The sequence below is a fragment of the Podarcis tiliguerta genome (genome assembly GCF_965153285.1).
Source record: "Podarcis tiliguerta genome assembly, chromosome: 14".
Lineage (NCBI taxonomy): Eukaryota > Metazoa > Chordata > Lepidosauria > Squamata > Lacertidae > Podarcis > Podarcis tiliguerta.
The window spans coordinates 9,250,968-9,275,892 of NC_139547.1; the positions used below are offsets into that span (position 1 = coordinate 9,250,968).

Genomic DNA, 24,925 nt, shown 5'->3' on the forward strand with positions numbered 1-24,925 from the left:
GGTGAGTCTGTATGTATTTACTATAGAAACTGTTTGCTCAGTATTTTTATTATTAGTAGTAGTAGTACCCTGTACTAAAAACATAATAAAAAAGTGCCAATACATTGCTGCCTTCAGATGTCTTCTAAAGGTTGTACAGTTTCTTATCCATTTGACATCTGGTGGGAGAGCATTCCACAGGTTGGGTGCCAGTCCCGAGAAGGCCCTCTGCCTGGTTCCCTGTAACTTCACTTCTTGCATTGAGGGAACCACCAGAAGCCCCACTGGTGTTGGATCTCAGTGTCACTCACCGAACACTAGACACTGCCCAGAAGGAAGGAGTGGAACCATTGCATAACAATGCCCTCAGCTCCCAAACCCCTTAAATGGCCCAGAAGGATACCATGGTCAATGGACTCAAACCGATGGCTTCAAGTTACAAGAAAGGAGATTCCAACTAAACATCAGAAATAACTTTCTGTCAGAGCTGTTTGACTATGGAATTGGCTCCCTCAAGAGGTGGTGGATTCTCCTTCCTTGGAGGTTTTTAAGCAAACGTTGGATGGCCATCTTTCTTGGATGCTTTAGTTGAGATTCCTGCATTGCAGGGAGTTGGACTAGATGACCCTCAAGCCCCTTGCAACTCTATGGTTCTATGAGCACTATAGTGTTTCAACTTCTTCAGATGAAAAAAGTGAGTCATACAAGGTTGGTGTTCAAGGAGCTCTTAGTGTGTGTAGGCTGGGGATTGTCTGCTTTTTGGACGGAGACCATCCTCTTGTTCTGTAATGATGAAGGGAGATGAAACAGATTGATCATTTTCCTCTGACCTTCCTTCAGACTAGCCCATGCAAGAGGGAGGTTGCTTATGATCTCAGCTGTGGAAATAAAGGCTCAGTGATAGTATCTTAACAAGCCAGGCAGCCAAAGCATTCCAGGGTGGCAGGTAGCACTAAACTATGGTTTAGTGCAAGGGGAGGGCTCAACAGACTGTAGATTTTGAAAGCTGCTTCTGACTCCATAGCTGCATGGAACATTCCCTTGAGTTTACACTTTTTTTACTATTAAGATAATAAACCCTGTGTTTGGCTTAGAACAGAGGCTGGTTCTGTTGCATTGGATGGGGGAAACTTGTGGCTTCATACACATTTTTTTCTGACTGTTTGGGAGAATTCTTTTATCACTAGTTTTTGGTGGCTTTAGTTAAGCTCTCACAAGACTTTGATGTTTTTCATTTCTTCTTTCCCCCCCCATTTACAGGAATCCTGATTAGCACCCTTCAACAGTTATGACAGTTGGGCACATTGCTATGTTAACAATTATGACATCTGCAATGTTTTATAAAAGCAATTAATTTAATAAAATCACTGTTGTGAGGACTGAAAAAAGAGAGATAAGAAGTCTGTATATCTTGCTCAGATACCAAGCATTGGCTCATGGGGTTAAAAATCTATAATGACCTGTCAGGGGGAAAATTATTAGAATTAAGGAACCAGAGATTCTGTAGACAGTGGTTGGAAAAAAGCTTGACTATCTCAGCCCCTCAGATGACTCAGTCTTTGACATGGCTCAGGGTACCTGTTTCTGACTATATACTGCCAAGCAACCTTTTTAGACTCATTTGAAAACAATGTCAGCTTTAAGTGTTTCCCATTTGTAAACATGGCAGATCATCAGTCTCCTGTGCGCAGGATGGAGGAGCAGAAAATCAAAACACTTAAAGAAGAGCCAAAGCTGGTGGGGCAGCCATGGGTTTCAAAGGTGTACCTGAATCTACCCTTTGGTGGAATTTGGCTCACTGCTAGGAAGAATGCCATTTCACGTGTTAATTATCTTTTGAAAATATAATTGCCATATAGTTATCTTGTGGAGTGACTGGCTTGCTAGTTTGTAGCCTCCGGGAAAATACTTGATGTACAGTGGTACCTCGGGTGAAGAACTTAATTCATTCTGGAGGTCTGTTCTTAACCTGAAATTGTTCTTAACCTGAAGCACCACTTTAGCTAATGGGGCCTGCTGCTGCGCCGCTGCTGCACAATTTCTGTTCTCATCCTGAAGCAAAGTTCTTAACTCGAGGTATTATTTCTGGGTTAGCGGAGTCTGTAACCTGAAGCGCCTGTAACCCAAGGTACCACTGTATAGAGTCTTCATGAAGATAGTGTGCTTGGTCACTTAGTAATTGTAGCCTAGCATGATGGGGACAGCCATTATGCATTCCATTCATTACTATTTTGTGTACTTTTGGTCTTCACATGTTGCATATCTGCATAGCTCTATCTAACCTTTCCCCATAGCTATTTGCCAGAGCCATAATCTGAGGCCCTTCACCGCATGCCCCACTCATAGATGCTTGGAGCGTGTCAGTGAGAGAATGGGCCTTCTCAATTGCAGCTCATGAAATACTCCCAAGGAAAGCTTGCAGGGTGCCAGCATGTCATCTTTTTCATGCCAGAGCAAAGGTTGTATAGTATTGTTTCAATGAGTATGTGTACTGAATTCTACTTTTAAGTTGCTTCAAGAATTCCTTGGTTGTGAGAAGTGACAAGCAAATTAATAATAACAATAATCTACTTCTTCAGCCATCAAACTGTGTATGTAAATTTGGGTTTTCCTTTTTATTGCTAGCAGTGTTAGAAACTGGGATAGAAAAGCTATTCACCAGTGGTTCCTGGAGCCTGGGTTACGGGTACAAAAACAGAATGGCTGGTCACCTGCCTACTCCCCATACAGCAGCACTTTCCATTTATTTTTTCAAAATGCATGAACACAATTCACACCAGTGACACATTGTTAATATCACCTTTTAATAACAGATACTCTAAGCACACTGGTGAGAACCTTTTTCTTTCAGTTTGCAAAAGTCACAGCTTCTGTGATAGGTGGAGTTGCCAGCGAGTGACATTGTCTTACTCTGTCCACTCATGCTCACATAACATGATTATTTTCAAAGTTCAAATACTTTTATTTCTGTAAAGGAAAGCACTTCCCTCATACAGGAGCACTGATGCAAATATTTATAAAAGTAGTGTGATGCTCCACCATTTTAAGATCTTTGGTTTCTTTGAAGGTTTGCCTCCTTCCCTGCTGTACAGAGTTTGTTACCTAGTCTTTTCAGGTAAGAACAAATTAGGATGCTATGGGCACTTTCTGGACCAGCCCAGATTTTGGTTTCTGTCTGCAACTTGAGAATGCTTTACATGGGTGTTTGCTGATTTAATTTTACCGTTCATACTGTTTCTAAGCTGATAAGCCACAGGGCTCTAGCGAACCTAAAGGAATGAATGATGCTGTTGCTGGCAGTGTATTGCTCCCGTTTCTGCCCCCTCTGCCCCTGTCAGCAATGCATCTCAAGTAAATCCATGTTTGGCCCTCTTCCCCAGCAGAGCCCCATTCCTATTCAAAGCAGCCGAGAGAGCAGTAAAGTGCCACAAGTCAGCAGGGTGATCACATAGTATACCTCACAAACAGGGCATTTAACAAAAAGAGAGGGGTGAGCGGGCGAGTGAGAGAATCAGGTATTGCTAGAGCATGCTGCTGATATCTCCAAGGTTGCAGGTTTGATTCCCATAAGGGACAGCTGCATATTCCTGTATTCCAGGGGGTTGGTCTAGATCAGTGATGGCCAGACTTGGCCCTTCAGCTGTTTTGGGACTACAGCTCCCATCATCCTTCGCTAACAGGGCCAGTGGTCAGGTATGATGGGAATTATAGTCCCAAAACAGCTGAAGGGTCAAGTTTGGCCATCACTTGTCCAGATGTTCCTTAGGGTCCCTTCCAACTCTGATTCTGTGATTCTTTCACTGCCCTCCACCTGTGAGTTGATCATTTCAGCAATAAAAGATATAAGGGAAGAAGGCAGGGAGCCCAAAGAGGGAACGCTCACCAGACTCTCTCACCTCTCAAGCATGAAGCAGGGAAAGAAACAAAGTGGTGGCTCATACTGGAGAGACGGGTGGCACCTTTGAGCAGGCACAAGGGTTGCCCCTGTTCAAGTGCTTCCGAGCCTGGCTAGCCAAGGCAGTGCAGCACCAAAAGAGGCATGTATTTTGGTTCCATGCTCCCCCCATACCACCTGACTGGTGTGACATTGTGGCCACATCAGCCAGCCAGTTAAAGATATTATGCACTAGACCTGACGGCCAGACATCTCCACTTCCTCACAAAAGGCTGGTTGCCTGTCATGAAATGCATACGAAAATGCATATTTTTAATGTTTTATTATTATTATTTTTATGACAAATTCCATTGTGTATTTTTTTGGTGTTGTAAGTCACATTGAGTGTGGTTTGAACGGTGGGAAGCCAGCATACAAATAAAATTGTATGCATGTATGCAGTTTTACAGTTATGGTGCTTTAAAAAATATATTTTCAATGGGTATTACAATGTAGGACAGATTGACAAACAGCATATTGCCTTAATACTTTGGGATTTGTGCTTCTCTCTGTGATGTGCTAACGTAACAAGGCCCGGTATGCTATTTTAACTTTGGTGCCTTAATTTGATCATAAAAGTACTTTGGTGTGGGGAGAGGAACTTAGCTCTACTATAGTCCACCTACACATTGCAATTATATGGTAGTATTTTACCACCAGTGGCATTGGTAGTAGTGATGGTAGTGTAACACCAGTTGGGTAGTACAAGTATGGGGAACAGATAAGTATATGTTCAGCTGGTCTGCATGTGTATCTTTATTTGTCTGAATGTGAACACCTTCCCATATATGCTTGTGTACTGGTTCTTAGACCCATTTCTTGAGTAACTGCAATGTAATATCCATTGTTCTTACTTTCCCTTTCAGCAATTATGTTGTCATCTGGGCGCACCTTGATAACTGGAGGCTTGAGAACATAGCCGAAGCTGCTACTTCATACCCAAAGGCTGAGGGAGCAGACAAGAGGCTTGAACCTTGAGGTGGGTCGTTAACTCTAAGATGTCCTTGAGCAGTGGAGCTTCCGGAGGGAAAGGAGTGGATGCAAACCCAGTTGAGACGTATGACAGTGGGGATGAATGGGACATTGGAGTAGGGAATCTCATCATTGACCTGGACGCGGATTTGGAAAAGGACCAACAAAAATTGGAAATGTCAGGCTCCAAGGAGGTGGGGCTACCAGCACCGAATGCTGTGGCGACACTGCCGGAGAACATCAAGTTTGTGACCCCAGTGCCAGGTCCACAGAGCAAGGAAAGCAAATCCAAATCCAAACGGAGTAAGAGTAGCAAGGACAGTGGCAAGGCTGCCCCAGGATCCTCCCTGTTCACTCCAAGTGAAGGGACCAGTGGCAAGAAGGAGGTTCAGGGGCGACCTGGTGATGGCGTGAACTCTAGTGGCTTGGTGGCTGCCATTGCCCCAAAGGGCTCTGAGAAATCGGCCAAGGCTTCGCGAAATGTGGCCAACTCAAAGAAAGAGAAAGAGGGGGGTTCGTCCAAGAGTAAGAAGGAAAGGAGTGAGGGTGCGGGTGCTCCAGCAGAAAAGGAGCCCAGTGTACTCCAGCCTCTTGCCTTGGCTGTTAGGGTTGGGCAGTATGATGGCGGCCAAGGATCAGAGCCTGCTGCTGCTGCTGCCGCTGCTGCCGCCGCTGAGCAGCTTGGAAGTATAGCTATTGACACAGGATCTGCACTCAATCCTTTGGGAATTAAGACGGAGCTGGAAGATGGTGACAGTGAGTGTCGACAGCTCAAAAAGGTCAAGGCAGAGAAGGTAAGATGTGGGCTGGTGGCTGGGCCTGGTAGGGTACTGCTGATGGAAATTAGGGTCTCCACAGTAATGCCAAACACTACAGTGTTCTTCTTTGCTGTAAAGGGCATATTTTGTCCCATAGTGTATGATGGGCTTGTTGTTGGTCATGAGCTGGAAATGAAGGCAGATTCTTACATTTTACTGGGACTAGGCTAATATTTGTACCAAGGAAGGCTAAATCTGCTTCTAAATCTGGAAGATCCTTGGAAATAAATGATTATTTTGCTGTTTAAAAACTATCAAAACTCCTGTGGGGGACACAACAGCTGTGACCTTGTCAGCTGTATGAGATGCAACTGATAGGTGTCTGTTGAACCTCCACATGTAGATGTTTGCTGGGGTATATCATCTCTTAGGGAACAAATATTCCATCTTTGTCCTAACAAGCACTCTTTCAAGGTAGGGTCATATTGTTGTATAATGACTTGAAATTGTAACTGTTTCATGCTTGATAAAAGTCCTACATTGATACTGCTTCTGTTAAGAGATTGAATGATAACCCACATAAAGATGGCTGCATATGGTTAATGTTTTGCCACAGATATGTGTATGTGACTTCAGTTGGCTGGGTTTCTGCAATATGGAGATGCAACAAAATATGTGTGTTTATCACATGTGACAATGTGTATATGTGGAATATGTGCAGTTTCCTACATGAGAATTATGTCCATATAAAAATGAATGTGTGAAGTAGTCCTTAGAAATAATCCACATGGAAATGAATATTCTCCAGTAATTGTGTGACACAATTTCTCATCCTGATCTTGTCTAGCAGGTTCAGGGCTTGTGAGACTTGCTCAGATTATTCTTGCTTTAGGTTATTTATGAAAGTGGTGACTTTTATAAGGGCATGGGCAGTTGGGTCACAATACAACCTCAACATTTGTTGGTCACCTCCATTGTCTTTGTTATGCTCTCTTCTTAAAAAGCTGTTTTTCTCAGGATTGGTTGCTTAAAGTTGCAGAATCATCTCTGTACTATGTGCTCATTGTTTTTTGCTGTTGGATTGGGGCTAGTCAGAAAGTAGGCCATGGCTAATTTTCAGTGACCCCAGTTACACCTGTTTCCTTGGATTCTTGCCAAAATAAATGCATTTTTTAAATCCTGGGTTAGTATAGACATTAGACTGATACTAACTTGTTTAAGTTCTTAAGCAAGAATTCAGAACCTGGATCCCCTGACATAGATTAACTGTACTTCCCCCCCTTTTTTAAAAAAAAAAAGGTTGTATGCCCTTTTTCTTTTTAAAACAGATTGGATCAATCACAGTTATTCTAATTGAAGCAAAAAATGTTAAACATTGAATATTAGAATAGAATAGTCAAAATTAGTGTTGACACACTAGTAGCAAAGAAATGACAAACTGTGTTCTCTGATATACCATCTCAGAGACTGTGGGTTACAAATTAAATTGGTATGTTTGGACCTGCAAGCAGTTTTGGGAGGGGGATTTTCTGCTTTCTCAGTGGAGTCCTGACTTACTTGGATTATGTAGATTCAAGATCCTGTCCTATTTCAATCAGTTTACAACTCCTTAGAAACAAGTTGGACTAAAAGGTTTTTTGAAGTTGTTCAACTGGGCTAAGGTTGTAGGATGCTCTTGTGCTCATCCTTGTAACTTCTATGACAAATGCTTTTAAAGGAAAATTGGATGTTCCCTTGTTTCGGCTGACTGCCCTGTCTAAGTAGGTGGTTAGGTTGGGTTGGGTTTTTTAGTGCTGCATTGTGCCACTTACCACAGTGTTTTGGTGGTTATGAGCTGCTTTCTTTGCTCGCAAGGGCTAGAGAACCAAGTTCCTAACCTGTATCTCTTGACATGTATGGTAGTTAGGCAGAAACACTGTAACCTGCTAAGGATGATATGGGTGAGGCCACATTGCCACCTTTGTTTTGCTCTAGAGAATAAGATTTTGCTTCTCCCATTGCACCCTAGTCAATTTGTTGCTAGTCACTTACCAAACAGATAAATTTCTCGCCTCTCTGTTGTGTTTACTATATGGTTTCTATTTGTGGGACTGTAGGGACCTTTTCTGCTCTGTGGCTGTGGCTTATTATCCTGTTCAGGTGCATGAAGAGAATGGAGTCACCTCTGCTAGAAAGAACAGAAGGAATAAACAGATAAAGCTCCTTGGGGAATTACAAGGTTTCATGAGTGGGCTTTTGGCCTAGAAACTTGTGTTGGGGCATAATTTGATAAATTCCTGCTGCTGTATCCACCCAACAAACCTACAATGTGCTGCTTCTCTAGTCAGATGTTTAAAACAGTAAGCACAGATTTTGCGGAGAAGGAAGCAGGGTTATGGATTGTGAATAATGCTGCAATATTCACCTGGCCTTTCCAAGGCTTCCCTCCCCCCCGCCCCCTCTAGGAAATGTTCAAGATTTTGTGGGTCATATTAGTAAAGATGATCATGCCGACTAGCCTAATTGGCCAATTGTTTCTAACTCGCTCCTGAAAGTAGCAAGTGTTTGTGTGACTCTCCTGTGCCTAGTAGTTCTAGGTGTGTGACAGCTCATTGCATCATAGTGGGCAATGATTTTGTATGCTAGAGATATAAATTGAAATGAAGATACTGATGTGGGGAAAAGGAAATAAGAGTGTTTACATACTTCAACAAGAATGAAAACCTAGGACTTGGATTTACAGTGAGTGGAGCAGAATCTAACAGGATTTACCAAAAGGGAAATAATGCTTTCAAGCTGTAGGGGATTGAGGCCTTGCTTATGCTTTTAAAAAACGATTCAGTGTTCATTTTCTCTGAAGAGCTGTCAAGGTTCATCACCTTCATATCATGAATTTTATGGCAAGAGCTGTTTGCGGAGAGAGATGTGCTCTGGTTTTAAGTGCCACAGAAACCTATTCATAGCTACTAACTGAAATCTCTGCATTTCTAGGATACTAGTGTAATCAGAAAGAAAAGCAGAAAAATGCATAAATAGGTTATTCTCTTTCCCTTTCTGTTGATTCCATGGGCCAGAAATCATTTGGGTGGGAGTACATAGCCTGTGATGAAGGGGGTTGGTTGCTTTGTGTGTTTTTAAATATAAGGGAAGAAAGAGTGCCTTCATTTGGCTGTTTTATTGTCATATTGCAGAAATAGCTTTAAATTCCTTCCTTCCTATTGATTGTAGGTTAGGGATTTCTTGAATTTCCGTTGAGATATATTATACTTTATTGGTATACACAGAGAGACTGCTTTGCTCTTCCTCCAACCCCAGCCAGGTCGCTTGTACAATGAAAAATAATAGCAACATAATATGTAAAATCTAGAGTCCAAGGTCTGAGCCGGCTTCTGAAACAAATCCTGGAACTTCAAATTGACTGTCCTTGTCAAATTGAGCATACTGCCTGGTCCACCTTTTTATAGTTGTAAAAATGGCCAATAGCAAACTTATGCTAATTGAAAAATATGCTTTGTCTGCTAAATAAATGATATAGTCTTGTATCTTTGTAAAATGGGAGCAACAGTATTTCAAAAACTGTCTTTCAAGTGTTCTTGCAGTGCCCTAAGTCTCAGCTAGCTTCTTATGTATATTTGGGGGGGGGGGTTTGGGGGGGGAAGGGAATGGCAGTAGATGTTTGTGACTTCAGCAATTTGATTTTTTGATGCCTCGGATTCGCCCTACATTTCCTTTGTTAGGAAACTTTGAGCTTGCAGTGATCAGGGACGAATGCTTTAGCTCTGACAAAGTTTGAGACTAGAATGAGAAAATAGTATGGGATTATTTATTGATAGATTTATTTCCTGCTCTTCACCCTAAGGTCCCAGGACAGGTTACAACATTAAAACACAATATTAAAAGCAATAGAAAACATCCTATCATCATAAAAATAAGGTGGGTCCTAGAAACATATACCTCAGGTGTCAAAAAAGCCAGGGTAAAAAGGTGCATCTTCAGCATTCTACAGAAACTATATAATGAGGGTGCCAGTCACACCTCTGTGGGGACAGAGTGCCACAGAGAATGCCCTCTCTGAGGGCGGAGTAGCTGACAAGAGGGCTGCCAACCCCAGCACTCCTAGGATGTGCAGGGAAAGAGGTGGTCTGTCAGATATTTGGAGCCTGAGTCATTTAAGGCAGTAAACATCAACATGAGTACCTTGAATTGGGCCCAGAAATGAAGTGGCAATCAGTGCAGCAGCTGTTTTAAAACTGGGGTTATACGAGATCTAAATGAAACCCGAGTCACTAATCTGGCTGCTACATTTTGAACCAACTGAAGTTTCCAAGTTGACTTCAAGGGAAACCCCAAGTAGAAGGCATTTGCATCCAATCTGGAAGTTTTCAGAGCATAAGGTACAGCAGCCACTGAGGCCACCTGAGCCTCCAGTGATGGCGCTGAATCCAGGAGCACTCCCAAACTATGAAACTGCTCCTTCCAGAGTAGTGCAAGTTCAACCCTGGCCAGGGCAGCCCCCTCCCCTTTTCTGGACATGGGAATCCAGGTTTCAGCTTCAGTTTATTGGCTCACATCCAGCCAGTCACTGCCTTCAAACACTGGTCTAACATCTCAACCGCCTCCCCTAATTCAGATGGAAAAGAGAGATACAGCTGGATGTCATATGTGTATTGATGACACTTCACTCCAAATAGAATCATAGAATTGGAAGGGACCTTGAGGATCATCATCTAATCCATGAGTAGGCAGACTAAGGCCCGGGGGCCGGACCCGGCCCAGTCGCCTTCTAAATCCGGCCCGCGGACGGCCCGGGAATCAACATGTTTTTACACGAGTAGAATGTGTCCTTTTATTTAAAATGCATCTCTGGGTTATTTGTGGGGCATAGGAATTCATTCACACACACCCCCAATATAGTCCAGCCCCCCACAAGTTCTGAGGGACAGTGGACTGGCCCTCTGCTGAAGAAGTTTGCTGACACCTGATCTAGTCCAACCCCCTGTAATGCAGGAATATGTAGCTGTCCCATATGGGGATTGAGCCTGCAACCTTGGCATTATCAGCGCCATGCTCTAACCAACTGAGCTATATCTTGATGACAGCTCCCAGAGGCTTCATAAAGATGTTAAATAACACAGCGAACAAGATGGAACCCAGTGGGACACCATAGGGCAACCCCCATGGTGCTGAACAGTAGTCTGGAAATGGCCCTGGATGTAGGAGTGGAACCACTGAAGTAAGGGAGCACCAGCAGATACCATATTAGCTTATGATGAAATATAATGTGGTCAAGAGTATCAAAAGCATCCAACAGAACAAGGAGAAGGTCATGATTGCACTCCCTCAATTTATCTCTCGATAAATGTCATCAACAAGAATGACCAATGCAGTTTCAGTACCATTAACAGACCTGAATCGTGTCTGGAGTGGATCTATGTAATCAGCTTCCTCCAACCATGCATGAAGCTGGACTGCTGCCACCTTCTCAAGTACCTTGCCCAGAAAAGGGCTGTTTTCCATGGGGCGAAAACATTTCTAGGTATGCAGCGGTATTTTTAAGGAGGGGAATACCTCCTTCAAGGTAGATGATAGTTTCCCATCTCCATTGAAGCATTTTGTTGTTGTTTAGTCATGTCCGACTCTTCGTGACCCCATGGGCCAGAGCACGCCAGGCACTCTATATGCCTGTTGTCTTTGTCCATGGAGTTTTCTTGGCAGGGATACTGGAGTGGCTTGCCGGTTCCTGCTCCAATTGAAGCATTAATCACTCCCAGAACCCACCCAGACAAACCCCTACAGCTAGTTTTAAGAAAAGATGGGCAAAGGTGAAGGAGGCAGGTGGCTGGCTGCACTTCTTCAAGCTTTTCCATATCTTCAAGCTGCAGTAATCCAAATTGATCCTTTGTATATGGAACAGACTGTTCTAGACACTTCCATTGGACTTGCTCTAACTGTGGCATCCAAGTCTATCTGAATCTGAACATCTTGTTCCTAATGTGCCCTGCAAATTTGTTACAGCAGGCCTCAATGGATGTCAGAGCAACTGTCTTTTAGTCTGATTCTACAAGCCCATGCACTATTTGGAAAAGCTCTGCTGGATGGCTGCTTGCAGACGTAATAGTGGCAGAGCAGAGTAGGCTTTCTTCACTGTTACCACTGCCACGTGGTAGGCACAGTGGTGCAGCCTCACCATGCAAAAGACAAATGAAACCAGGTGCCTGAGCTTGGGAGTGTATGGGCAGATAGCTTTCTTCCCTGCTGTTGCTATAAACTATTCATGGCAAGAATTGTGATAAGAAGACCTAGTACTAGCAGCTTGTTTTTGTGTGCGGCAGAGTATAAGAATTGAAGAGCTTTTTGGCAAAGGGTGTTTAAGGAGAAAATAATTGGGTTAAAGCTAACCAAAAGTAGCATTATTATCAATTTACGATGAGGTGGAAGGTTCACAAGCTATGAATGACTTGCTCACAAATTTATTGAAAGCTGCGTGCATTATTATAGCTAGGAAGTGGAAGGGGCAAGGTGAAGAAATGGAAGAATGGTATAAAGAGGTGTGGGATATAGCTATTAATGATAAATTAACATGTTCTATTAAGGTAAGATGGGGAGTATGCAGGAGAAATGATTTTGAGGATAGATGGAAAGTATTCGTAGAATTTGTACGGTTAAAATGGAAAGGGGCCAAACCATTGCAAGAGATGTTGAAATTTTGAGAGGTTGGATAGTTATAATGGAATGGTCTTGGGGGTGGGGTGCACATTTTTATTTTTATTTATTAATTATTATTATTATTTGTTTAAAAAAATTGAAGAGCTTGGGAAACTGCTTTCTACAGTGTTTGTAGCCATAAAGGTTGCAGTGGAGCTTGTGGTAGGAGATGGATGAGCAGAAATCAACACCCATCTCTTCCTCCTCCCAAACAGAAGTTAGCAGTAGTTGTCTTCTCAAAATCCATGTGTATAAAACTTTATTGCAGACATTTAGCAAACAGTATAACACATTAGTTGGTTGTCTGAGGGATGCAATTGACTAGGTATCATTCATACATAAAAGGTAAGGTAAGGTAAAGGATCCCTGGACAGTTAAGTTCAGTTAAAGGTGACTATGAAGTTACGGCGCTCGTCTTGCTTCAGGCCAAGGGAGCCGATGTTTGTCCACAGACAGCTTTCCGGGTCATGTGGCCAGCAGGGCTAAACCGCTTCTTGCGCAACAGAACACCATGATGGAAACCAGAGCGTATGGAAATGCCATGTACCTTCCCGCTATAGTGGTACCTATTTTTCTACTTTCACGGTCATGCTTTCGAATTGCTAGATTGGCAGAAGTTGGGACAAAGCAACGGGAGCTCACCCTGTCATGCAGATTCGAACCGCTGACCTTCTGATCAGCAAGCCCAAGAGGCTCAGTGGTTTAGATCACAGCGCCACCCGCTCCCCCTTTACCTATTCATACATAAACTAGAGCTTATTTGGTATCATTCTGTTTTCCCCTCAAGCCAAACTCCTTTACAGAGGAGGAAGCCTATCTGTAAGGGTGAAGGAAATGGCTGATTTGGCATTTGTAGGGAAGACTTTGCAGGTGTGGGAAGAGCTAATCTAATTCAACCATGAAAACCTGCTCTTCACATTTACATTAATTAGTAGACACCTTTTAGAAAGTAGATGTTCACTAGTCAGTTCTGCTCAGAGTCCAGTGTTTTTAACCTCTGCTAAAGCCTGACCCACACAGGTACATCTGGCAACGTCATTATAGGGTTGACAACATATGCTGAAGACACATCTCTTGGACATCTGAGGTAGGTGTTCCAGCCCCCCCCCCCTCTTGTGTCTGAATTGTTTTTAATATTGAATTTTAAATTGTCATAACCTGCTCTGGAATCTGCTGCTGAAGGAGATGGGTAATAAATTGAAGAATAAACATGGGGATGATCACCTGGATCTTGGAAGGAAAGTGCCTCACGTCTGAACATAATGCTACTTAAGTGCTTCAGGTTTTTCCTTCTGTCAGCTTTGAGTCTGTGTGGTTGGCAGCTTCTGATGCTCTGGTTGTGGTGCAGCTTTCTCAGATAATAACACTATAAATGACAGGTTCTCGCTGTGTGGCAGCAGCTCCTGTTGCACCTGCAGGAATGGGAGGTGCAGTCTAGGAGACCGGCAATTCCATCTATTGTCGGCACACTCTGCTCTTCCTGCTTGGTGTGATGCTTGATAAGTGAAGGCAGAGAACTGAGCAGCGGACTAAATGGCTCCCCTCTGTTTCACTCCTCTAGCTTTATTAAGAGTGGGAACATGCATCTCTAACATGTGGGTTACTAATGTGATGCTACTCGGCAGGAAAGGGGACTTTAAGAAGCCCCGCTTGTTAAGAGTTCCAGACACACAGTGTTCTGAATGCATTCCTTTTCACTGTCATAGACTGGAGGAATTCTTCCAAGTGGAGTAATTATACTCCTACTTAGATTCATATCCAGGAAGACACATCAAAAAGCTCGATCTTGACTGGTCTTCAACCAGGGTTTTTCACTTTAACCATCTGTCAGTTGTTATTTATAGCCTTGGTCAGACAATTGCAGCAAGCCTTAAGTTTGCATATTCTCTACCTTCTATGCACGTGAGAGGAAGAAACATTCACAATGAAGTATAGTTCCCATTACATAGGAACTGGGACTCGTGGCTTGTTTTAACCAACAGTAGTTTAAAATAAACAAAAATAAAATTGTTGATTTTCTATCAGATCTATGTCCATTTTAGGTAAAGGTACCCCTGCCCGTACGGGCCAGTCTTGACAGACTCTAGGGTTGTGCGCTCATCTCACTCTAGAGGCCGGGAGCCAGGGCTGTCTGCAGACACATGGCCAGCGTGACGAGGCTGCTCCGGCAAACCGGCACCAGACCTTCCCCCCCTCATAAATTGCCTTCTACCTCCTCATAAACTGCCTGCAATGCTGAACTGCTATTTCCTTACAACTATTTGATATTTCCCAATAGCTTTCAATATCCAAACTTCCTGCAAACCTAACAGTTTTTAGATCAGCACAAGCAGATAAATCGGTACTGCTGTGAACGGCGTTTCTGTGCACTCTGGCTTCCATCACAGTGTTCTGTTGTGCCAGAAGCAGTTTAGTCATGCTGGACACATGACCCAGAAAGCTGTCTGTGGACAAACGCCAGCTCCCTCAGCCTGAAGCAAGATGAGAGCCACACCCCATCTTCACCTTTGACTGGACTTAACCATCCAGTGGTCCTCTACCTTTACCTTTTTATATCCAATTTGTTCTATAAAGAGACTCAGAAGCAGATGAGTGAATAATGCAAAGCCAGTCAGGAAGTTTGAAAGTTTTTTGCTTATTGTGCTTTGTAAAGGAAATTTTAAAAAATGTAGGAGGAGAGTCTAGAGAGGACACACATGCTTTCTATTTCCACCACCCCTTTCAAGGCCTCAGTGGTGGACAGCCTCCTAACCCAGGGGACCAGCATTAAGGTCTCTGCAACATGGTTACCTTACTTTGTAATACAGTGGTACCTCGGGTTAAGTACTTAATTTGTTCCGGAGATCTGTTCTTAACCTGAAACTGTTCTTAACCTGAAGCACCACTTTAGCTAATGGGGCCTCCTGCTGCTGCCACGCCACGGGAGCACGATTTCTGTTCTCAGAAAAGTTCTTAACCCGAGGTACTATTTCTAGGTTAGCGGAGTCTGTAACCTGAAGCATATGTAACTGGAGGTACCACTGTATGTTTAACTAGTTCTTTCATCTGACCAGGACCTCGGATGGGACAACCGCATTAATACCAGGAGAACAAATCTATGAAGTTTGCATGTTGTGATTCCCAACCATAATGATACAACTCCATTCAGGGTTTGGAGGCTACACTAAGTCATCAGCTTAAGCAATTCCAGCTATTCTGCAAGCTGACACATACCTAACTTGTTCACAGAAATAACTACAGACATACATTAATGCAGTGAAGCTGCGGGAATTGAGAATAGTTTGGGCTTAGTTTGGTAGAATATCAAAATCTGATTTATAATATTTAGGCTCTCTAACGACCTATACAAGGTTGGGGCATAATGAGAGGATTTATGTTGAACTTAAGGTCCCAACATCACACAGGTCTTTGGCAGAGACACCATCTATTAGGAATATTAGTTTGATGGTTTTAAATATTTATCCAACACCCCTTAATCACAGGGATTCTTCAGCTGGATAAAGCCATCAGCATATAATGAACAAATAAAAGCAGTGAACAATTCCATTTCAGTACCACAAATAAAAATCCATTAAAAGCTAAATAGAAAAGTAGCATTTCCTACAAATAATCTGAGGGAGAGCTTGAAGACAAGGCACCACAAATTTCAGGGCTGATCTCTGGTTGTCAACCACCTCACCTCAGAAGGGAAGTAGACCCTCAGAAGATTATTAGTGGTCAGAAGTGTTCATTTTAGGAATGAGTAGTCAATAGAGCATGAGACTCTTAATCTCAGGGTCATGGGTTCAAGCCCCATGTTAAGCAAAAAGATTCCTGCATTGCAGAGGGCAGGACTAGAAGAACCTCATGGTCTCTTTCAACTCTACAATTCTATGATTCTATTATTTATTTCCAGTTCATGTCACTTTCAGTGGCTCAACCTGGTGGGATAATGAAAGTTCTGGAACGTAATTTAGTCCAGGAGGGGCTGTTCAGGTCAGGTCAATAAGCATCAGAACTGATTGACTGAATTCCTCAAGAATCCCTATTTCATATGTGTATTAGCAGTCTTTGGCTATGAGTAATATTTTAAGAATGAATGAATGAATGAATGAATGAATAAATAAGGGCCATCCTTGAACTCTCTGCACAAGTGGGCTGGAGAGAACTATATTTCAAATGCATATTGCAACCAGAACCACCATTATTTTGCACCTGCTTTTACCAGACCTCTAAAGCCTCCTATCTTTATGAACCAACAGCAGAAGAGATGGAACGGTGATTCACTCTGCAATGTAAAGGTTAAACTTGTATAGTATTTTACTTTTTTTATCCATTTTCCAAAAAGGTCTCCATGTTTTGTTGTTTTAAAAACCCAACCCTGCTCCCATCAGACTGTGTGTCAGCTGAAATGTAAATGAAGCTACAATTAATATTCCATGGCAAAACCTATTCCTTTTGATCAGGCCCTCTGTAACTAATTAATGTTTTTGCTCTGCATCCAAGTCTTTCCTTCCAGGCCAGATAACTCTCACACCCAGCCTAATTAAGAACACCTATGGGATTTACAGTACCTCCAAGATTGTCAGAAGAAGAAAAATCATAGTGTTCACTGTTAACTTACCTGCATATTTGACTATTTGATCCAGTTAGAAACTAGCTTGGTTCTCATGTGAACCATGAAAAAGATGTTCTAAAAGTGATGAATCACACTGTTTCATATCATATAGGGTCTTGCTTTTTTATTTGTATGAAACACCATCTCAGCACAATCCAGATACATTTGGGTTGATGACACAATATGAGAAAGTTACAATTCATGGATACCAAAGGTTGTCTTGATCACCAATCTGAAATACAAGCTGATGGACTCACAGCCTACAAATACATTTTATGTTTACACTATTTTCACCTTCAGAAGTTAGCACCTTTTAAAAAATACATCTGCTTTAAAAAAACCTAAATATTTTGGTTAAGTAATCCTTGGTTCAACCTGACCATTCAGAATGAACAAGGCATGATGTCAATATAGTGGCCAAACTGGACATCACACTGAATCATCAGGAGAAGAGTGAAGCAGTACCATCTGACTAATAGCTTAATTTATATTTTTTCAAGAGTTTTTGTAGATGAAACATATTTGATCAAATGTAGTAATGGACAGAAGCAGATTGGATAGTTATAAGCAAGTAGAGGGCATGAACATTCAAATTTCATTTAAAGAAATATCTACAGTATACGAGTCTCATTATGCACAGCATTCAAAAATGGAGAAGTAACAGCTACATATCTCTGTAACAGCCATAAAACATGTAGTCTCTGTTCAAAATTGAATTGACACAATCAAAATTTTAGTACAAGTTCCTGTTCAAATATCTCACATTCCATTGTCTCCCTAAATTTACATTTGACTCTGCTGCAAGGTTTATTTCAAACTGTCAGAAATATAATTGGAGGAAAATCTATGCTTATACAGTGGTACCTTGGGTTATGAACTTAATTCGTTCCGAAGGTCCGTTCTTAACGTGAAACCGTTATTAACATGAGGCAGGCTTTCGCTAATGGGGCCTCCAGCTGCCACGCGATTTCTGTTCTCATCCCGTGGCAAAGGTCGCAACCCAGAGCAACGACTTCCGGGTTAGCGGAGATTGTAACCCGAAGCATTTGTAACCCGAGACACCACTGTATATAGAAAATACCCTAACTTTAATGAAATACAGAAGACCTTAACTTTATCTGTGCACCTTCATCAACAGCAGCAATCCAATTAGTGTTTCCTTCCAGGGTACATATACCTGTATAATATCAACTAATATAAATTAGTATGTGTCCTTTGGCAGTATGCATCAGACAAAGAAGCCTGACTTTAAAGCAAACATAAAATGGACATGGGACGCGGGTGGCACTGTGGTTAAAACCTCAGCGCCTAGGACTTGCCGATCGCATGGTCGGCGGTTCGAATCCCTGCGGCGGGGTGAGCTCCCGTCGTTCGGTCCCAGCTCCTGCCTACCTAGCAGTTCGAAAGCACGTCAAAGTGCAAATAGATAAATAGGTATCGCTCTGGCGGGAAGGTAAAGGGTGTTTCCATGCGCTGCTCTGGTTTGCCAGAAACGGCTTAGTCATGCTGGCCACATGACCCGGAAGCTGTACGCCGGCTCCCTCGGCCAATAAAGCGAAGATGAGCGCCACAACCCCAGAGTCAATCACGACTGGACCTAATGGTCAGGGGTCTCTTTACCTTTACCTTAACTAACTGCTAGCTCCACTTCATATTCTATGGCATGGAATAGATGGTATTTATGAAAACGTAAGAGATGAGACATCTTGGCAGCAGCAACTCTGAATGAGAGAAAGCCGAGGTGAGAGAACACCATGAGTCTTCTATCTTATTTTCACCTTTAGATGGGTCAGCAGATATGATATGTGTGTCAAAGTCATTTTCCTCAGCTGTCATCCCCTCTCTCCTAGCAAGTCATTCACTTTTAGGGGCCAAGGACCAGGCAGCTAGAGCAGGAGCATTGTCAACAGCCCGTGGTACATGCTTGTCTTCCTGCTGCCTTCCATCAAGCAATATCAGGTGGTTTACATGATTGCAAAGGTATCATCAGGAGCAAATGTGCCAACTCTTACTGGCTGCTGTGTTGGTAGCCAGCAAATAATAAAGTCAGATATTGAGAGCAGCTGGTATTAAGGACATAGTCATCATGCTTCCTTTTCATCCTAGCCTTAATGGTGTGGACATGTGGGCATTCCTAACCACCATAATATTGCCCTTGATTGCCCTTAATTTCATTGTACACAGGTTGTACATTGATAATAAAGGTATTATTATTGATTGAGCGAATACAGCATGCACTTGTGGTTGTTTATCACCTACATTGAAGGGCTAAGACCCGGAAAATGGAGAGCCATAAGTGCAGTTGCAATGGTGTTGTCTAGTCCCTGTCCCAGAGGAGTGGCAGCACATTTTGGCAGTGCATTTTGTTGGTTAGGTGATGATTGGAGAGCAATTACTACTCATCTGAGGTAAGGTGATGACAAATTGCATGTAGTAGCTAATGAATGGCATCTGTAGGAGTGGGCCAAAGTTGCAAAGAAAGTTGTTTGTCAGGCCAGCAGAGTGTTTCCACACATAGGGTTATGGCATGAAATCCTCAGATTCCTATCTCCTCTATACAAGCAAGTTTGCATGTGTTATTGCCTCTCAGTATTCAAACCTTAGGACAACTCCTTGTTTCTAGGGTGCTTGGCATTTGTGAAGTGGTAAGAAGGGGGCTTGGATTGAAGACTAATTGTGCCCTTATGTAATGCATGAGCATGTACAAAAATCTCCCAAAGAAAAATTACTTGCCAGCAACATGTGTATAAAACAAAGCAATACCCAATGAGATCTTTTTAGGGCAGGGATGAATAATTTATAGCCCTCGAGATGTTGTTGGACTCTGTTTCCCTCAGCCCCAGCCAGCATGGTCAGTGTTCAGGGATGATGGGACTTATAGTCCAATAGGATCTGGCAGGCTGCAGGTTCTCCAGCCCTCCTGAAGTGAATTTTATTCATGGCTGTTAGACGCTTTCGTATGTTTTATGTATTTATTAAATTTCTATCCTGGCCTTTCTCCCCAAAGAGGAAGTGCTATGTTGCAGTGCTATATTGTTTATTTTAGGTTATGGTACCTGCTTGGTGAATCCAGTCTAAGCAGCCGAGACTAAGAGTTTCTGTCAGGCATTGGAAAGTGTTTTTTGGTATTAGAGCTTTCCAGCTGCTGCCATTCATTTGTGTCTTTTTCCCCCTGTGGTTTTCCACTCGTGAGATATGCATGAATAAGCTCATGACACAGCTGCCTTTGGAGGACTTGCAAAGTAGAATGTTCATTTCCTTATCATCCACTGACCTACAGTACAAAGCCTTCTGTTGCAGAAACCAGGCAAGAACATGGCATATGGCCAAGATGTCAAGAGTTACAAAGGAGGAAATTGGACTTCCTTGCTTAAACCAGTACTATTAGATTTCGACATTTTGTATGTTGGCACATGTGACTTTGATTGCTAAATGAGCTGAGGCAAATAGCTGCCTTCTTCTGATGTGCCTGTTCTTGTGAGTAGAAGGTGCTGGCAGTATTGATCAATGAAGGGCAACCAGTTTAACATATTTTCTGGGGGGGGGGTTAATCCAGCTCCTCTCTCTTTCAGACAGTTCTGTTTTTGGAGCTGGTATCCCAGTCTTCACGCTAGCAGATTTGTGCGTTTTCAACAATATATTAGAACAGTGGTAGCCAAACATGGTGCCCTCCAGAACTGGGCAAGCGAAATCACATGTGCCTGTAAACATCCCCCTTCTCCTTTCCCTGGGAGCTTGCTGGGGCTGATGGGGGTCTAACAACATATGGGAGACATCACATTGGCTACCCCTGCATTAGAAAGAGGCACATAATGGGGAAGGAGGGGCAAGAGTAACCATCTTAATAATGATAGACTCGGACTGTACACAGAAATTCCAGTCTGTTATTTTTATTGATGATGTGTGTTAGGGCTGGGGGATATATCATCCCAAAACAGTTTGAACTCCATATCTTAGTATCTGTTTCATAATATTTAACCTGGCAATATATTGTAAATCGTGATGTGTTTGTGTGTTCTATGCAAAAATCATGTTATGGAAAAAAATGTGAAGCCAGACAATAACTTTACATATCTCCATCCTTATTTCGGACATCATGATTTATTGGTATATATCACAATGTTGAAAACCAGATATCTCCTAGCCCTAATGTGTGTAAATCCCCAAGAATATGGATGCTTTTCTGATTTCCTGGATCTGCAGAGGTGTAGAGGTATCCACAAGGAATTAGGCACATACAATCCAACAGTTTACTGACATTTCCTTTCACCTGTTACAGCAGTCAAGCCCCCCCCCCTTAAAACCAATGTTATACCATTTTTATAGTGACTTTTGCTTTGCTTCCAGTTTTCTTGAAGACCATGTAATAATCTTTCTGCCTGCCCTGCCCTCAACCAAACTTGTTCATTTGCATAAGCAGTAAAAGTTCTGATTCTCGTCATATTCTTTTTCCACAGTCAGCCTCATTCCTTTATTTTACTTAATGATGCAAATTCTACTGCGAGGTCAAATGTATTTCTGGGTCTGGTGATACAGAGTTCTATTCTAAACAGTCATTGAACTCCTTCATGTTTGCATCCCCAGCAGCAGGGAAGCTATTTTCCTATGGTGTGACGCTGATCTCAAGCTGCTGGGAATTAATGTGTGTAGGCCTGACTTCGCTACAGGGGGGCAGCAAGTTAACTCAAAAGTGCAAAATTCCAGGATTAAGAATTTAGAAGTTCCTTTTCCTGCATTTTAATACTTCAGCATGGTTTGGAGGAATTGATGGTAGACATTTGGCTGTCATTAGAACAGCCAAGCACAGCACTCCCTTATTTTCCATCCTGTTTTGTGACTTGCTGTTTTACATTTCCATATCCCTTAGGCCAAAAAGCAAATGTGGTGCAGACGTTTGTACTGGATGCAGTACACATGTTGTTTTTGTATTTCCAACATTTTTTCTTATGAATTAGACTTGGTGTGCTCAAAATGAGGCTGCTTACTTTCTGAGTGACTCTAATAACTCTCAAGGAAGGACTTAATGCACTCTCACCTCCCACTTCCTCTGATGTGACCACAAGGACGAAGCTGGAATAATTTACTTCTCTTTTTAACTAATCTCAGTTTGCCTTTCTGTCCAAACTGGTAGATGAAGGTAAAGGACCCCTGGATGGTTAAGTCCAGTCGAATTTGTCTATGGGGTGCAGTGCTCATCTCTGCTTTCAGGCTGAGGGAGCTGGTGTTTGTCCGCAGACAGCTTTTCTGAGTCATGTGGCCAGCATGACCAAACCACTTCTGGTGCACAGAAATGCCGTTTACCATCCTGTCACAGTTCTACCTATTTATCTACTGCCAAACCTAGCAGTTCGAAAGCATACCAAACTGGTAAGTTTAAGCCACTAATAGTGTGGTTCCTTCCAGATCTTGCTGGACTACAATTCCCAGAGCCCATGCTGTCTTGGGGCTTAAGGAAATTATGCCCACCAGATGACAATGATGAACTGTATTTGGCTACCCCTGGTTTAAACAGTGTCTTGTCTGAACAAGCCAACTCCAACCCATGCTTTGTGATCCCTGACTTACTTGTATACACCTTAGTTAAAACTGTGGCCAGTGGATAATGGAGGCAACTACTTCTGTTTCTTCATGGTTAAGGAGGAGGTGGGGAGAAGACGCCTGAACCCAATGCTAAATTAGCATTGTGTCCAGACCAGCCTGCAGAACTGTTAAGTAATGCCTGATTATTTTCTTCTCAGAAGGGCTCTGCTTTTGGTCCTTTCTGCTAGCCAGGAATTAGAGCTAAGCACTTGGAGCAGAATGCATTAAGGATTTATAAGCACAGGGAGATAATTTTGTCTTAAGTCAGGAACCATTGTGGCAAGCATAACATGGAGATGTGGCTTTAAGAATAGATTATTTGTTTCCACTGGCTACCATCTCAGTCCGGTGCATGTTTTCTTGTGCAGCAATGGGGAGTTGATATTGGTAACGGTTGGCAAAATAAATAAGAATGGTCAGTCCTATTCTGTACCTCAGGCACATTCAACAGGCAGATCACTGGACGACTGTGGTAGATCGCTGGCTCCCCCCAAAGAAGCTCAACAACTTTGGCTCGCTTAAAAAAGGCTCAACATTTTTGCCCCGCACCCCTCCCAAAATGGGGCTTTCCTTCCTAAAAAAAACCCTCAAAAACTTTGACCTGAACCCCCAAAAAGGGGGTAGATCACTGCCAGTTTTTAACTTTGTGAGCAGATTGCAGTCTCTTGGGAGCTGGCCACCCCTACTGTACGTGTTTCTGTTTTCCATGGAGATGAATTTATCCAATCCCCCAAGAACGTTGGTCCTTCTGGTGCATTCCACTTACTTGCTGCCAAGAACTAGAACTAATTTTCTTCAAGGTGAATCTGTAGAACCTGATTTCTAAAATAACAAAGCTTTAGAGCTTTTAAAATAAGGTTTTTAAAAGGAAAAATTGCATGTTTATTGAGATTTGAGCAAGTGTAACCTGACATCTCAGCATTGGGGATGGTATCTCCCTCCTCCGGTAGCAAGGTTCTAAAAAGCCACATCTCCTAACAGCCCCATTCAGTTTTCAGACTTCTAAAAGCTCCAAGGCAGGCCCAGGATGTTTTGCTGATGTTGGCAAAATGGCCAAACATCACTCCCACCCACACGGCGATGTCCTCCCTCAGATTTGGGCACCGGCCTGCTCCCTCCTGGCAAAGAGAGGAAGAATGGAAGAAAAAGGGAAAGGGGGAGAAGAGGAAGAGCTGGATTTGATTGTGCCAAAAATCCAGGGGGCCATGCCATCACGCAGGGAACAGGCTGCCATCAGACAAGCTGCCTACCTAGCCAGAGGGGATACGCTGGTGCTTCTTGGGGAAGAGGGCAGGCTAGGCATGCCAAGTGTAATCAGCACAACAGCTACAGTGGTACCTCTTGTTAAGTACAGTGGTACCCCACAAGACGAATGCCTCGCAAGACGGAAAACCTGCTAGACGAAAGGGTTTACCGTTTTTCAATGCGCTTCGCAGGACGAATTTCCCTATGGGCTTGCTTCGCAAGACGAAAATGTCTTGCGAGTCTTGAGATTTTTTTTCGCTCCCCACCCCCTTTTTCTAAGCCGCTAAACCGCTAATAGCCTTTTAGCAGCTAATCCGCTAATCCCTTAAGCCTTTAATAGCCGCTAATAGCACTAATCCGCTAAGCCGCTAATAGGGTTGCTTCGCAAGACGAAAAAACCGCTAGACGAAGAGACTCGCAGAACGAATTAATTTCGTCTTGCAAGGCACCACTGTACTTAATTCGTTCTGGAGGTTCGTTCTTAACCTGAAACTGTTCTTAACCTGAAGCACCACTTTAGCTAATGGGGCCTCCTGCTGCTGCCACGCTGCCGGAGCACGATCTCTGTTCTTATTCTGAAGCAAAGTTCTTAACCTGAAGCACTATTTCTGGGTTAGCGAAGTATGTAACCTGAAGCATATGTAACCTGAAGCATATGTAACCCGAGGTACCACTGTAGTCATCGCTCCCTTCCTTTCCCTTCACCCCTTCCAGCTGCCCATTGGTGTGCTGGTCTGCCTGGGAAGTGGAGGGAGTTGAAAGCGTGGGCTGAACTATTCTAGGCTGAGTGTAAGGGGAGCAAACATTGCCAATAGCTGTTCCCTAGGTTAAGTAGCGTGGTTTCCCCATTGCAAGCAAGCAAGCAAGCAAGCAAACCCAGGCAAAGACAACATTGCAAGCAAGCAAGCAAACCCAGCAAAGACAACAGGCAAGTGGGAAGCCTGGGCAGGCTGGCAGCAGCCACCTGAGACAAATGGCTTCACCTCACCTCATTGACAGGCCACCCCTGAAAAGCTCTATCTTGCAAGAGGTGGGTAGTGCAGGCTCATCACTTCACAGGCTTTGCTAGGTTATGCATGGTTTGAGCTTCTTTTAGCAATCTTCTCTCAGTGTAGCCTCAATGTGCCAGTTATGTGTTAGGGTACATATAAAGTGCAGCTTCCTTCTGCTCTAAGC

General features: G+C 43.0%; 1 protein-coding gene across 4 annotated transcripts in view; it reads left to right on the top strand.

The window, feature by feature from the left end:
* Positions 1-24,925, top strand: part of ZNF609 (zinc finger protein 609) — a 102,196-nt gene that overhangs the window by 18,314 nt on the left and 58,957 nt on the right. For all 4 annotated transcript variants that reach the window (XM_083412972.1, XM_083412970.1, XM_083412973.1 and 1 more), the window contains exon 2: positions 4,780-5,679. In XM_083412972.1, the coding sequence (XP_083269098.1) occupies positions 4,912-5,679 (768 nt within the window). In that variant the 5' untranslated portion in view covers positions 4,780-4,911. The remainder of the gene's footprint in view (positions 1-4,779; positions 5,680-24,925) is intronic.